Source organism: Rana temporaria, chromosome 1 (assembly GCF_905171775.1).
Source record: "Rana temporaria chromosome 1, aRanTem1.1, whole genome shotgun sequence".
Lineage (NCBI taxonomy): Eukaryota > Metazoa > Chordata > Amphibia > Anura > Ranidae > Rana > Rana temporaria.
Window position 1 is genome coordinate 559549867 of NC_053489.1, and position 15859 is coordinate 559565725.

At 43.7% G+C, this 15859-nt stretch overlaps 1 protein-coding gene across 3 annotated transcripts in view; it reads right to left on the reverse strand.

The window, feature by feature from the left end:
• Positions 1 to 6000: 6000 nt before the first annotated feature.
• The window catches only part of LOC120921209 (cytochrome P450 3A24), an 87399-nt gene continuing 77540 nt past the window's right edge, over positions 6001 to 15859 (reverse strand). For all 3 annotated transcript variants that reach the window (XM_040333944.1, XM_040333952.1, XM_040333970.1), the window contains exons 9-13: positions 14213 to 14297; positions 11751 to 11911; positions 10212 to 10438; positions 6645 to 6807; positions 6001 to 6399 (exon numbers count right to left, since the gene is read on the reverse strand). In XM_040333944.1, coding sequence (XP_040189878.1) covers positions 6304 to 6399; positions 6645 to 6807; positions 10212 to 10438; positions 11751 to 11911; positions 14213 to 14297 — 732 coding nt within the window. In that variant the 3' untranslated portion in view covers positions 6001 to 6303. The remainder of the gene's footprint in view (positions 6400 to 6644; positions 6808 to 10211; positions 10439 to 11750; positions 11912 to 14212; positions 14298 to 15859) is intronic.

Below are 15859 nucleotides of genomic sequence, written 5' to 3' on the forward strand. Positions count from 1 at the left end.
TTCCCCAAAAACATATATAAAATTGTTTTTTTTCCTTAGTTTAGGCTGATACGTATTCTTCTACCTATTTTTGGTAAAAAAAATCGCAATAAGCGTTTATCGATTGGTTTGCGCAAAATTTATAGCGTTTACAAAATAGGGGATAGTTTTTTTTTTTTTTTTTTTTTACTCAGTGATTTTTTTCATGACTGCGACATTATGGCGGACATTTTTGGGACCATTGTCATTTTCACAGCAAAAAATGCATTTAAATTGCATTGTTTATTGTGAAAATGACAGTTGCAGTTTGGGAGTTAACCACAGGGGGCGCTGTAGGAGTTAGGGTTCACCTAGTGTGTGTTTACAACTGTAGGGGGGTGTGGCTGTAGGACTGACGTCATCGATCGAGTCTCCCTATAAAAGGGATCACTCGATCGATGCAGCGCCATAGTGAAGCACGGGGAAGCCGTGTTTACATACGGCTCTCCCCGTTCTTCAGCTCTGGGGACCGATCGCGACGGGGCGGCTATAAACGAATAGCCGCGCCGTCGTCCGGGATCGCTCCCTGCGGGAATCCGATGGCCGCATGTAGCGGGGGGGGGGGGTCCCGATCGGACCCCCACCCAACCCACGTCTAGGCAGGGACGTACAGGTACGCCAATGTGCCTGTACGTGCCATTCTGCCGACGTACATATACATGCGGCGGTCTGGAAGTGGTTAAGCACCATTAAGGGGCAGATATCAGCCTTGGCTGTCTTCTTTCTACGAACCCTTCACTCATTCACTGGTGAGTACCTTTGTGCAAGGGGTTCGACATGTGGCCCCTCCAGTTTGACCACCATTACCTCCATGGGATTTGAATCTGGTGCTCTCGGTACTTCAGAAACCTCCGTTTGAGAACATCAGAGAGATTCCCCTTTTGAAACTCTCTCAGAAAGTTGCCTTTCTAGTGGCTATTACATCCGTCAGGAGGGTTTTTGAGTTGGCGGCCTTGTCTTGTAAGTCCCCATACTTGATCCTCCACAAGGAGATCATGATTCAGGCTTATGCCCTAAAAGGGCGGGCGCCTCCCTTTCCTGTCACGGCACATTCAACCAGGGCAATAGGTGCCTCCTGGGCCTTCCTACATCAAGCGTTTGTCTCACAGGTGTGTCATCCGTTCACACTTTCACTAAGTTTTACAAGGTTTATGTACATACCAGAAGAAGGATCTATTAAGTTGGATATAGAGATCTCAAGAGAGGAAATAGAAAAGGCAATTAAAAACATTCAAGCAGGCAAAAGCCCAGGTCTGGATGGGTATACCTCACTATACTATAGTTTTTTTTAGGAATTCTAGCTCCCTACTTTCAGTTATATATGAACTCTATAGGGGGAGGTGCGGAAATACGTGAAGAAGCCCTTGGGACACATATAACTCTCCTAGCTAAAGAAGGGAAAGATCCAACACTGTATGCCAGCTATAGGCCAATATCCTTTATCAACGAAGATATAAAGATCTACGCAAGTATATTAACCGAGAGGCTGAAACCCTTTATGTCAAAATGGATAGAAAAAGATAAGGTGGGCTTTGTCCCTGGGAGGGAAGCAAGGGACAATATAATAAGAACATTGGGCCAAATTCTCAAAAATCTTGCTTAACTTAACTTTAGGGAGTTAAGTTACACTGCCGCAATTTTCCGAAATTAAGTACCGATTCTCAAAGCACTTACCCGGAAAATTGCGGCAGCGCAACTTAACTCCGTCCGTCGCAAGGCGTTCCTAGTTTAAATGGGTGATTCCCATTTAAATTAGGCGCACTCCCGCGCCGGACGTACTGCGCATGCGTGTGACGTCATTTTTCCCGACGGGCAGCGCGCGAATGTAATTTACGCCGGGCTTTGTGGATCGCGACGGGACAATAAAGTTGCGTCGGGAAAAAAAAAATACGCGCCGGGAAAAAAAATTCAAATTTAAAACAAAATCGCGGCGATCGAAAAAAAGGTCTGATTTTACATGGTGTACTAAATTTACACATTGTAAAACCAGCCCTAGTTTTGCGCAAGCAAATCGGAACTTACGCAGAAACCACAATGCTTAAAAGCTTTGTGGATCTGCTTAAGTCCTCATTTGCATACGCAAAGCGGCATTTCAATGAGAAATGCCCCCAGCGGCGGATGCGGTACTGCATCCTAAGATCTGACAGTGTAAGTGTCTTACAGATGTCAGATCTTCTGCCTAACTTTGGAAAAATCCTTTTGAGGATCGTTTCCAAAGTTAGGCACAGGGATACGCAGGCTGAACAGCAGTTCCGCCTGCGTATCTCCTTTGAAGATTTGGCCCATTACTTTTAATCCACGGAGTCAAAAGGAAAAATAAACCATTATTATTTCTGTCAAAAGATGCCGAAAAGCCTTTGACAGGTTGGATTGGGAGTATATGCTTGCGACATTGAGACATGCTGGTGTAGGTTCATGTATGTATAAATGGATAGAGGCATTATACTCCAGACCAACAGCTCAGGTACGAGTTAATGGGACCCTTTCAGGTACCTTTGCACTCTACAATGGTACACGCCAGGGATGCCCACTTTCGCCTTTACTTTGTGTCCTATCTCTGGAACCCTTGCTAGCGATTATACAGGCAAATCAGGAAATTAGCGGTGTGGAGGTGGCCGGACAAGAACATAAGGTTTCTGCATTTGCAGACGATATGATGTTATTTGTCTCTAACCCAGGACAAACACTCCCAAATATTCTAGCGGAATTTGAAAAGTATGGAGAAATCTCATATTTAAAGATTAACCAATAGAAGACGGAGATATTGAACATCTCTGTTCCCCTAGCAGAATGTAGAGATCTTAGGTCTCTATATCCCTTTGCTTGGAAGCATAAGAGCTTAAAGTATCTTGGTATTTTTCTGTCTACTTCGGAAGCGGATCTATACCGGGATAATTACTTGCTTTTGTTAAATAAAATTAAGAAAGACTTAAGGGGATATCCGTCTTGGTATGGCAGGATAAATGTGATCAAGATAGTGACTCTTCAGAAAGTCCTATATGTTTTTTAAACCCTCCCAATAAACATCCCAAAAGCCTACTTTAAAACTCTTAGAATATTGATTAGGAGATTTATATGGAAAACAGGAATCCTCGCATTGCCATTGGGATTTTGGTTAGACCAAGGTCCAGGGGGGGACATTATCTCCAAGATTTTGAGAGGTATCATGAGGCAGCAGTGCTACGGAGGACAATTGCCTGGATTCATGGTACCTCTCAGAAAAAATGGGTATCATTGGAAGAAAACCAAAGAGGAATATACCTGGGCCAAACAATTTGGGTACCAAGGCAATATAGGGACCTTCCCGGGGACGTAGCTCCAATAACAAAGGAAACCTTTAGAGAGTGGGATAGCCTGTTTAAAAACAGGCTATGGCAATACAACAGTCCGTTGATGCCCCTTTCGGGTACGAGCTACTTCCCACCAGGGAAGGAGAATAAGTTATCCTTGAGGTGGACATTTTTGGACAGTTTAATATTAGAAGATGTTCTGAATGGGAATGCCTTCTATTCAATATCTGACTTACAAGAAGGATATGGTGTCACACCTTGGGATGTTTGGAGATATAGGCTACTCAAGCATTTTTTGGATGCCCTCCCAAAACCCCTTTGTTCTATCAGGGAGCTTAGCCCATAGGAAAAACTCATGGACCAGGGGCGGATAAATGGACATGGGATATCCAACATATATGGGATGCTGATTTCTCCCCACGGGACTTAGGCAACCATGCAAATCAGAGCAAATGTAAAGTTATAGATTATGTACACTCTACGTCAATAGATGCAAGAATAAAATAAATGAATTATAAATTGTTAACTAAATGGTATTATGTCCCAGCAAAACTTCATAAGATCAACCCAGATGTATCACCGCTGTGCTGGAGGGAGTGCGGGTTGGAGGGCACACATGCCCATATATGGTGGCATTGCCCCCTGATTCAACAATTTTGGAGAGATATATAGAAAATGATTAAGAAGATAAGTGAGGTTGAGATCAGGCAAGATCCATGGCAGTGTTTTTTCCACACCACGGGGGAATTAAGGAAAAAATATAGAGCAGCAGTGGTTCTGTTTTTGTTGAATGCAGCGAAAGCCCTAATTCCAAGGCAATGGAAACTAAAGAAAATCCTGTTAATAAAGGATTGGTTAAGAAAAGTAGATAAAACTAGACTGATGGCACTTGGGAGTGGAGTTTAAAGGAAGGGAAATAAAGAGGAGATAGGTAGATTTTGGGGAATGAGAGGGGGGGGGGGAGCACGCAATTAGGGTAGGGATGGGAGGGAGGCCTCTGTGAAATCCTCCATAGACCCACCCCTTAATTTAAATGTAATTCATTATTAACCTTTTAGGTTTATAGGGATAAAAAGATTGGATTATGGTAGGTGGTATGTGTGGGGTTTTCCATTTTTTTTTCATCCCCCTTGTTAAGACCTGCAGTGATTATGGTACTGCGGCCTTCTTCCCATCCCTCAATCACCGAGTTTAAGTGATTATCGCTACCATAGGGGGTAGAGGGATAGTGGAGATGAATGCAGTTTCCAGGATGATTCTTCCCAATGGTTAGAATATTCCCCCAAACATGAGCTAAGACTTCATGAAGGGTGTACCAGGCATAGAACATCTTTATTGAGAAGGCAAGCTCTTATATACACCAAAAAGAATACTTGCAGTAATCAGATGGACAATGACACACTCCACCCACAACAGCATACAATGGGTACTGAAAATAATAGGTGATCTAGGTGAAGGCTCCCTCCTGACTACCCACCATTGCGCTGGCTGGAAGAAAATATCTGAAAGATCCTAGCTGCCGCTTTAAAATTATGTAATGTGAAAAATAAATATAGTGACTATTTTCACATGAGTTACATTTATTTATGTATTCATCATTTGTGTTTACTTGTTTTGAGGAATATACACGTATTCACGTACTAACGAGCCTCGAAAAAACACATTTTTCATCAATAGAAATTCACACAATACAGTGTCTTGTTAGCCAGACTAAGGTTTATTTACATGACAGTAGCAGACGACATTAAACCACAGCAAGCTTTTATAGTACACCCGCCCTCTCTCTGCCTGGGAGATATTGAGACCAGTTAAGGAATAAACCAATTATCTCCAGGCAGAGAGCACACAAATTTCCCAAAAATTTGAACACCCCTTTCCACACAAGGTATCCCTACAATTACATATTCCCTGATAGCCCTGATCTGGAGGGCCAACATATCCAAATTTCACCCAGATCGGTCCAGGGGTTCTTAAAAGAAAACCGAACCTATGAGAAAATACAGAATAAAGTCTATTTTCTTCACACCCCTCTCAAAAATTGAGTGTATGGAAGAGGGAACCTCAGAATTATATGTTCATCAATAGGAGATGGTAATACTGTATAATTTATATACCTTAGGAATGTTATGTACCATGCTTATTGTAATGTGAAGGTTTTGTATTTTCTGTATGTCAAGACTTTTTGATTGTTATGTATTATGTTTGTCTTTTTCTAAAAATGTATAAAAAATATTTAAAAAAAGAACCCACCTAGCCCATCCTGTTAGCGCTGGAGAAGAGAAAGCCAGGAGGATTTCAAATCCCCATACCGGTAAAGCGACGTCCCAGTGTCTCACAGTGGGGGATCACGGGTCTCTGGTATAGCGGGACCAGGTGGGGAGGGGGTCCACTGTAAGTTCACCTTACAGATTTTCTGTAAAGGTGAACTTACACTTTAAACAAGAGAAGCTGAGAATCTTCACACTGTAACTTCTGTACATACTTACTTCAATTACCAAATCATGTTTTCACATCTAGCTAACTCCTGTTTACTTATTTCATTTGTCCACAAATTGAGTATTCAAAGTGTACACGAATTGCTTGATTGGATAATTAAAGTGAATATCAACACAATTTATTATTTCTAAACACAAATGTCTGAATCCAAATTCAGCCACTGTAATAGCCACCAAAAAACACACAACACTCAAACTCGTGTAATGTGCTCTTTATTTCTTTTTATTATATTGGTATGAGGCAATATGTTTACATCTGAAAGTAGCCAGGGAAGTGACAATACAATGCACACAATAACCAGCTGTTAGACCATAACCAATACATATATTGTTGGTCCGGTGCTGGAAAAAAAGAGTTAATGACATGAGCTCTTAAAACTAGACTAATGGATGTTTTTTATCTCAATATTATATCTAATATAAAAAGGTATTATATGTTGCGCTGATATCCAAAATGTTCATTGTGAGTTACGCCATTTATTCTTTGTTATCTTCCGGATCTAATTTCCTGTCTTTATGTCTTCTCTGGGCACCAGATTGAGTATAACTGGTTTTGTTGTCTTTATGAACCCTGTGGTGTCAATTTGCAGGGGGATCTGTAATACAAGTGGCAGAATTAACAGAACAGGTAAAGTAAATTCTAATATTACATGATCTCTTATTTCTTCTGAGGGATTTAAAAGGCTGTTGTCCATATAGAAATCACTACCAAGTAAGTATCACCGTTTCAGAAAAGTGACACCAAGGTGATCTGTTGGCTGAAACTAGGTAAATTATAAACCTCTAATGGTAATTTTACTTGGCAGAATTTACTTTTATAATAAAGATAAGGATTTCTTACTGGAGTATCCTTGCAGGTTCGAAAGCTGAAGTTCTGTAGGAGCAGAATGATGGCTGACTTCATGTTGACCATAGCAAATCTCATCCCGATGCAGTTGCGGGGTCCAGATCCAAAAGGAAGAAAGGTATAAGGGTCTTGGGTTTCTTTATTCTCCTTACTGAATCTAAAAAAAAAAGAATTAGTACCTTGTCAATGTCTCTCTGTGGCCCTGTAAATATGGTGGGGGCCTTGCATATAGATACAGACCCATGTACTAATGTTAATGGAATTGATACAACTAAAAATAAAAATCCCTAAATGTAAAAAAAAATTCAACTTCTGAATGATCCACATCACCCACTGGCTGAACGAAAAAATCACTCATCTATGGTCTGCTCTACTCTGGTGCTTGGTGATTAATGTTGGCCAAACGGTTTGAGCAGAGCAAAAATTTTGCCCGAACATCGCCTATTCATCCATTCGGTGAACACCCAAATTTGTGGGTCGCTCGATGAGCTGTTCGCCCACCGAGTACCCCACAATGCACTGCAAGCTTCACAGTGCATTCTAGGGCCCTTATTGGATAAAGCCTTGCACCTGACCGCTGGTCAGGTGCAAGGCTTTGCCAATTAGAGCACCAGAGAACTGTCAAAACCCTGATAATGACTTTCTCCAATCACAGCTCAGTGCTTATAGTCCCACCCCACACTATAAAAGGTAACTTCCCAAAGGAAGCTTTTGTCTTGGAGTGGAGATAGATAGAGCAGGGCTCAGTTTGCTACTAGTGAGTTAGTGTGTTCACTTATTGTGACTGAGTGTAGAGTGTTAGTATAGTGTTTTAGTGCATTGTTTAACACAGCCCTACATAAAAAGAGTGTAGAGTGTAATGCCGCGTACACACGACCGTTTTTCATGATGAGAAAAATGCCGTTTTTTTAATTGGTCATTAAAAACGACCGTGTGTGGGCTCCAGAGCATTTTTCTCCACGTGAAAAATAGCCATTAAAAATTTAGAAATTCGCGTTTGTAATGGAGATAGCACATTCGTCACGCTGTAACAGACTGAAAAGCACGAAGACTGAAAAGCACAAATCTTTTCTCACCAAACTTTTACTAACACGAAATTAGCAAAAGCAGGCCAAAAGGTGGCGCCATCCAAATGGAACTACCCCTTTATAGTGCCGTCGTACGCGTTGTAGGTCACCGCGCTCGCTGGCTGAGCATTTTTTTTTCAAGATCGTGTGTATGCAAGGCAGGCTTGACAAGAATCACGTCAAGAAAAACGTTGTTTTTTCCATGACATTGAAAACGGTTGTGTGTACGCCGCATAACTGTAGTGTGTGAGTATAGTGCAGTGGCGGTGCGTCCATAAAGGGCGCAGGAGTGCCGCCCCCTCTCTCCTGTCACATCTCTATCACCATAGATAGATTCATACATTGCATGAATCTATCTATCTATGGTCACCGCTACTACCCCCTATTCAGGTGTCCGGCCACTTGTCGGGTGCCGGGCATCTGAATTACAGCGGCGGGGTGTTTTTGGAAGTGCCTGATTAGAGCCGTGGGCTCTAATAAGCGTCCTGATTAGAGCCATAGGTTATAATAGGCTTACAAAATGGTAAACAGCAGGCGCAATGCTGTGCGTTCGCTGTTTACTTCGTTTTGTGTTTGGGAAGCAAATAAATCGCTTTCCTAACACTGACCCGCCTCTCAGCCAATCAGGTGCTCGGGTCTGGTTACCTGTCACCTGATTGACTGAGGTATCGGGCGCTGTGATTGGACGCTTATCAGGCGTCCAACCATAGCAGAGGATGGGAAGAGGACGGGAGAAGACATTGCGGACTTGGAGTGTGGAGGACATCGCCGTGACCCGAGACAGGTAAGTGCCGGGCGGGGGATGCACACTGGCAGCATTTGATGGGGCACAGTAGCAGCAATTGATGGGCACACTTGAAGCAATTGATGGGGCACAGTAGCGGCAATTTATGGGGCACAGTAGTGGCAATTGATGGGGCACAGCAGCGGCAATTGATGGGGCACAGTGGCAGCAATTGATGGGGCACACTAGTGCCAATTGATGGGCACAGTGGCAGCAATTGATGGGCACACTGGTAGAAATTGATGGGGCACAATAGCGGCAATTGATGGGCACAGTGGCAGCAATTGATGGGCACACTGGCAGCAATTGATGGGTACAGTAGCTGCATTTGATGGCACAGTGGTGGAAATGTATGGGTACAGTGGCTGCGTTTGATGGCAAAGTGGCTGCGTTTGATGGGCACAATGTCTGTGTTTAATGGGCACAATGGCTGCAATTGATGTTTTTTTTTTTTCAGTTTGCTTGCTCGCCCCCAAAAAATTTGAGCACCAGTCGCCACTGGTATAGTGTAGTGCCAGTATAGTGTGTTAGTGTAGTGCATTGTTTAACACAGCATTACATAACATTTATTTATTACAGTATACAGTTCTGTATACCCTTGTTTGAAAGCTTATAACGTTCCACAACAGTGTACATAGTTGTCCCAAAACCAATTGCTGTTTCTATTTATCCATGCTGGGCATCCCATAGCTCCCATTCCCATCCAAGTTATACTCTTCAATAAAACAAAAAAAAATCAAAGTTCACTGACTGCTTTATATCTCAGAGTGCCTGAGAGTGAATGCAGAGCTGGACACGGTGACAGACAAACCACCATTCTCAGAAGCCCCTACGGCAGTGGTTCTCAACCTGGGGGTCGGGACCCCTTCGGGGGTCAAATTACAATTTGCCAGGGGTCACCAAATCCTGGGCTGTTCCTGTAGCCCGCACTGCTCTCCCATCCTTTTTTGCGGCCGCCCAGCTGGGCTGTTCCTAGAGCCCGCGGCCACCCGCTCAGCTTCTTTACATTCAGTTTACATCATGTCTGGGGGGCAGAGACTAGAGGTCAGCTGACTGGTGAGGAATGTGAAGTGGGAGGGGCTGGAGGAGACCCTATCTACTGATTTTGGCATAGGTGTCACTGCTACAAAACACCACAAAGTCAGAGACAAAGTGATTAACACTACCTGCGATTATAGTTGCCATTAAAAGTCCCCACTACAGTTCTCCGATCAGCAGCTGACCTTGATCAAGAGCACCTAAGTTGGCTGAACAAAACTCCCACCGGCACTGTCACTGTTCCCACCCCCCCCGCCAGCACTGCCACTCATCCGATTCCTCCCTGCCCCCCCCCCCCCTAGAAAGAGGGATGGGGGGAAAGAAAAACAAGAAATTAGGATAGAGAGAGATTAAAGGGAAAGAAAGAAGAACCAAGAGAAAGAGTGGTACATCCCAAAATGTACCATAAGGGGTTTTAATACTGTATGAGTGGAAGGGACTCGGAGCGCTAAATGTCCGTGGGTTAGGGGCACACATTACTTGTCTTGCCTTGGGTGCTGACAACACACGATACAAAAATAATTTTACTGTTAGGGGTCCCCACAACTTGGGAAATTTTATCAAGGGGTCACGGCACTGAAAAGGTTGAGAACCACTGCCCTACGGGGATACTGCTACATAGGCTTTAAAGAAAACCTTTCAGTTCCAGTATATGTAGCAAAAATCAGTTACCTTTCAGGTCGGAACTCCTCTGGTTCAGCCCACAGTGAAGGGTCCCGGTGTAAAACATAAGCTGGGATCACAGTCACAACTCCCTCTGGGATGGTTACTCCATTGATCTCTGTTGTTTTCTTACAAACTCTTTCAAGTCTCCCAGCTGCAGGGTACAGTCGCAGAGTTTCATAAATCACCATGTCCAAATATTCCATCTGCAGCAGAGCTTCATAGGTGGGAGGAGCCTGTGTAAAAAAAAAAACATTCTTAATGTGCCAGGACATTAATTCCAAAATAGTATTAGCTATATATCAGCTTAAAGTTGAACTAAAGAATGCTAATAAAAACATAATGTGAATATAGTAGAACTGCATTCAAATTTGTTTAACAATATAATAATTGAAACCTTTTAAATTCCTAGCTCTGTGCACGTTTGTTCATTGACTCCCATGTTTGTGCAGTTGCACTGAAGTCTCGCGTACACATCAATTATTACACAAATTACATGTTAAGCTGCATTTCTCAGCGTTCTTTGCGACTTTTAGACTCTACTTCTATAGGAGAGCTACATGATGGTCACGATATACTTTTCTTCTGTCAGTGCAAATCTATTGAAATCCATCCATCTGCTGAGGCTGAAAACAGTAGTCTCCCTAAAGCTGTCTATACACTGATAGTTTTTTTTATTCATTCAGCCCCCAGCATGCAGAGGGATAAATCTCTTGCAGTGCCTTTTGTATTTTGATGCTCGGTCCTGCTGGCTGTTAAAATGCACAAACCGAGACTGCATCTGATTGCCTGACAATTTTCCACTAGGCCCCTGCGATTTTTTTAATCAAGGGATGACAGGCAGGAGGCAGCCAATAGGGCCACCCACTAAGCAAAATTTGGAATCAGCCAAAATTCATACAGTGTATGGCAAGCTTAAAACTGGCCATAGATGCCTAATTTTTTTCAATCAGCCAGAGGGCTGATTTAAACAAAAAAAATGTATTCCTCCATCCACATAAGAGGAGGATAGAGGAATTCTCCCTGCTGAGACCTTGGATTCTGTCAGCGGTACTCTTCCACTGTCAGAATACACTAATCAGTGGCTGCAGCAGATCGACAAAAGTTTTCCAACATTCCTTTTCAACAAAAGTTGATCTAACAGTCAACTTCTGTCAAACGGGGATGGCCAAACATGATTCGAAACTTGGCTGGTCCCTGCTGAACCAGCCAAATTTAGATCCACCTATGGCTAGCTTAACTATAGATAATTGATTATCGTATCTAAGAAACCATTTACAGAGTTGCTGACAAGTCGTCGTTTAGTAGAGTAATCTGTCCTAAACCACTAGAGGCAAAAATCTGCACATTGGGCCAGATTCACGGAAATTTGCCGTCGTATCTCCTCTGTGAATCTGGCCCATAGACATTACAATATGTCTGATCTCTATTTTATATAATTATTAGTTATTTTTTAAAACACAGGATGTAATGCTGTGTCTTTTCTTTGGAACACATACTTTAGTGTATTTAAAAAAATAAAAATAAAAATAAAGCTTTATGGTTTACCTTGTTGGGTAAATGGGTCTCAATTTCCTCTTGCAGCTTAGTTTGGACATCAGGGTGTGTTGCGAGGAGGTAGGCCATGAACATAAGGGTATTGCTAGTTGTATCATAGCCTGCCATGATGAAGATAAGTCCCTGGGCCATGATCTCAGTGTCAGTCAGTTCTATGAAAAAAAGAACAGTTTTATCCGGAATCATAGATGCAATATTACATTGTAACTGCAGATACAAGGAGGACTTGACACTTTTCAGTTTACATGTTGATGCAAAGGAAGTAGAAGGTAAAGAGTAAAAATTGTGCATTTGGCACCTGCGATGATCTGCTTCTGTAGACCTACAGCAAAGGTTGTTCTGAAACCCCCTTGTACCTGCAACCTAACTGACGTGAAAATTACGTGTCTGGAATGTGGAGGCGGAGTCATTATTAATTTGTGTACAATACAATACACAACGTGTTACATTATTGTAACAAAGTATTGTAGAAATGATCACACCATAGAAAATGGGGAAAGGAGAAAATAAACCCGGACATTTGTGTACAAGGAACACCTTAATAATTACCACCATTTTATTCTCCAGGGCCTCTGCTTTCAGGAAATATATGTTTGGGGGTTTTATCTAATCTTCAGGCCCAAAATCTGCATTTTACCATGTGTGCAAAAATAATGGAAAACCAGCTATGGCAGAGAAAGGGTTAATGTGAGCTAGATGGGATCACTCTGCTGTGGTCACACTCTAATCATTAGAGCTCCCCCTAGCTGCAGCCTGGTAATAACATTGCTAGGAGGTCTATTCATTTATCTGCTCCATACTTCCCATCTTTATATAAACGTCTCCTGACATTTAGGGGTCTATTCATAAATAATTGTACAGCAGTTTTCCAGGTGAAAATACATGCTTCTGTTCGTTCTTACAATGGGGACACTAGTTCTAGTGACCTGGGGGTCCCCAAGGGATTCCCTTAATTAACATAGATTTACTCTCACTTCGTGCCCGCTGTGTGCCATCAGGCATTCCCAGCAGAGTCCCTCCTTACATTAGGTGCCCCCAGCGGAACCTCTCCTTACATCAGGTGCCCCCAGCAGAGTCCCTCCTTACATCACGTGCCGCCAGTAAAGCCCCATCTTATATCAGGTGTCCCCAGCAGAGCCCCTCCTTACAACAGGTGCCCCCAGTGGAGCCCGTCCGTACATCAGGTGCCCCCAGCGGGGTCCGTCCTTAGATTAGGTGCCTCCAGTGGAGTCACCCTTACATCAGGTGCCCCCAGTATAGTCTGTCCTTACATAGGTGCCCCCAGCGGAACCCCTCCTTACATCTGGTGCCCCCAGTGGAGCCCCTCCTTACATCAGTGTCCCCAGCAGAGCCCAGTCCTTACATCAGAGTCCCCAGCAGAGCCCAGTCCTTACATCAGTGTCCCCAGCAGAGCCCAGTCCTTACACCAGTGTCCCCAGCAGAGCCCAGTTCTTACACCAGTGTCCCCAGCAGAGCCCAGTCTTAACACCAGTGTCCCCAGCAGAGCCCAGTCCTTACATCAGTGTCCCCAGCAGAGCCCAGTCTTTACACCAGTGTCCCCAGCAGAGCCCAGTCCTTACATAAGTGTCCCCAGCAGAGCCCAGTCCTTACATAAGTGTCCCCAGCAGAACCCAGTCCCTGCATCAGTGTCCCCAGCAGAGCTCAGTAATTGTATCAGTGTGCTCAGCAGAGCCCAGTCCTTACATCAGTGTCCCCAGTCCTTACGTTAGTGTCCCCGCTCGTTGGACACACGGGCGGAGGTTTGGCGGTAGCTCCATGATTTCCTGTTCCCCTGTGTGTTCAGTGGAGAGGGGAGGGGTCTCTGATCAGTGCAGCCAATTGGCTACAGTGTACAAGAGAATTGTCTACTTGTACACTGAAGAGAGAAGCCAATTATCTGCATGGATCGGAGGCCCCTCCTCTCTCCACTGAACACAAAAAGACCTTTATGTAGACCGCTGCGGTCTTTACCAAAAACAGTCCTGATTCCCGGGACAAAAGCAAAATTCCGGAATCTTAATCAGGGCGAGCCCCGATCGGGACAAGGGTCCCAAAATCAGGATTGTTCCTGAAAAATCGGGACTGTTGGTATCAGGCTGGGAAGTGGATGCTAGAGTTTGTCTCGCTGCAAAAACGGCACTTCATTCCATCTCATAGCTGTTCTTTGCTATTAAAATACTCTGTGCCAGGAAACAACTAGAACCAAGATCACTGCAACTACAAACACTTTCAACTTTTTATACACAAGTATAGCCATTGATCTTATTATATCACTTTTTTTTTAAGTTTAATGCATAATTGCAGTTGTTGGATGTTCCTCAACTAGATTTGTTGTGAAGAACTTCTATCCAATGAAAATTGCATTTCTGTTGCAGAAAATGTATAGTTAACTCCATAGTAATATGCAGTCTGTGGTGCTTCTAGTTCTCAAAAGCTTATATAATTTGTTTTACCTTTGTAACCATGATTCTCCTCTTCTGATGATGTCTTATCTTTGGTCTGAGAATCAACCAGGAGTTGCAGAAAATCCACCCGGTCCTATACAAAAGAAAACAAGATAATAGTGAGCTGATATATATATCACATGCACAGAAAAGTTATTTTATGACTTGAAGAACAGCAATTTAAGGATCACCCAAATATAAATAAGGTTACTGATTTGAGAATCATTTGTGAAAATATGTACCTCTGTAATGCTGAGAGCAGTACAGGGGGTCCCCGAGTTACGAACATCCGAGTTGCGAACGACTCCTACTTACAAACGGGGTGTTAGTGAGGAGTTCCAAGAATCCTGCACTCCATCCTTAGCCATCCATGCACATAAACGCTGAAAAACAACCTAATTACCTGCCTGCCTGTTCCTCTCCATACCCTGCTGTGTCCTGTGCCTGCATTGTGGCGATCCCGCACACCCGCGGCGGCTGCCATCTTCCTGGCCTGTGCCGTTCTGGAGTGAGCCGTTCCTGGCCTGGCTGCAAGTTAAGGGGCCCCCCTCATCATCCTGCCTGCCCATCCACAGGCCTGCCGGACCGCTAAAACCGCCCTTTGCGGCCGCAGCCTGGTTCGGCCTAGTGAAGCCTGCAGATCACCGCTCTTTCCAGCGTAGCTGTTCCGACTTACAAACAAATTTGACTTAAAGCGGATGTCCACTGAAAAAAAAAAATATTAAAAGCCAGCAGCTACAAATACTGCAGCTGCTGACTTTTAATATCGGCACACTTACCTCTCCTGGAGTCCAGCGCTATCCGCAGCAGAGGACGAGCGATCGCTCCCCAATCTGCTGCCCCACCGCCATCCTCGGTGAGGGAACCAGGAAGTGAAGCGCTTCCGGCTTCACTGCCCGGTTCCCTACGGCGCATGCACGAGTCGCGCTGCGCCGTCTGACTGGCTGCCGCTGTGTTCTGGGAGCCGAGTGTTCCCAGAACACAATGGGGGGGGACGAGAACTGACGTTCTGCCCGCAGTCTGCCTGGAGACTGCATGGCCGGAAGTGGGTGCAAATGCCTGTCTGTTGACAAACAATAAAAAAAACTCCCATCCTAAATACATATGTATGTTACTCCTATGAGCATACCTTTTTTATGACCTACAAAGGCCATCAACTTCACTAGTATGTCTTTCAAGAGATTCCAACATTTTCCCATAAGACTCTTTTGAGAATGCAATAGCTGTATCTAATTTATTTTGAACGTGTACAGATATGCAGACAGCAATCACTAATGGAAGTATTAGCAAACATAATAATTTTTAAATATTCAGAAAAAAATCACTGTGAAATAGAAGATAAATACCAAACTGCATCCTTGTTCTTCTACTATTGTTCTTTAAAAAAAAAAACCAGTGATGCATACAGCCAACTTAAAGCGGGAGTTCACCCATTTGTATTTTTTTTTCTCTTTTCCCCATAGCTGGATGCTCGTTTTGTCTAGGGGAATCGGCTATTTGTTTTAAAATATGATCCGTACTTACCCGTTTTCGAGATGCATCTTCTCCGTCGCTTCCGGGTATGGGTCTTCGGGAGCGGGCGTTCCTTCTTGATTGACAGTCTTCCGAGAGGCTTCCGACGGTCGCATCCATCGCGTCACTAGTAGCCAAAAGAAG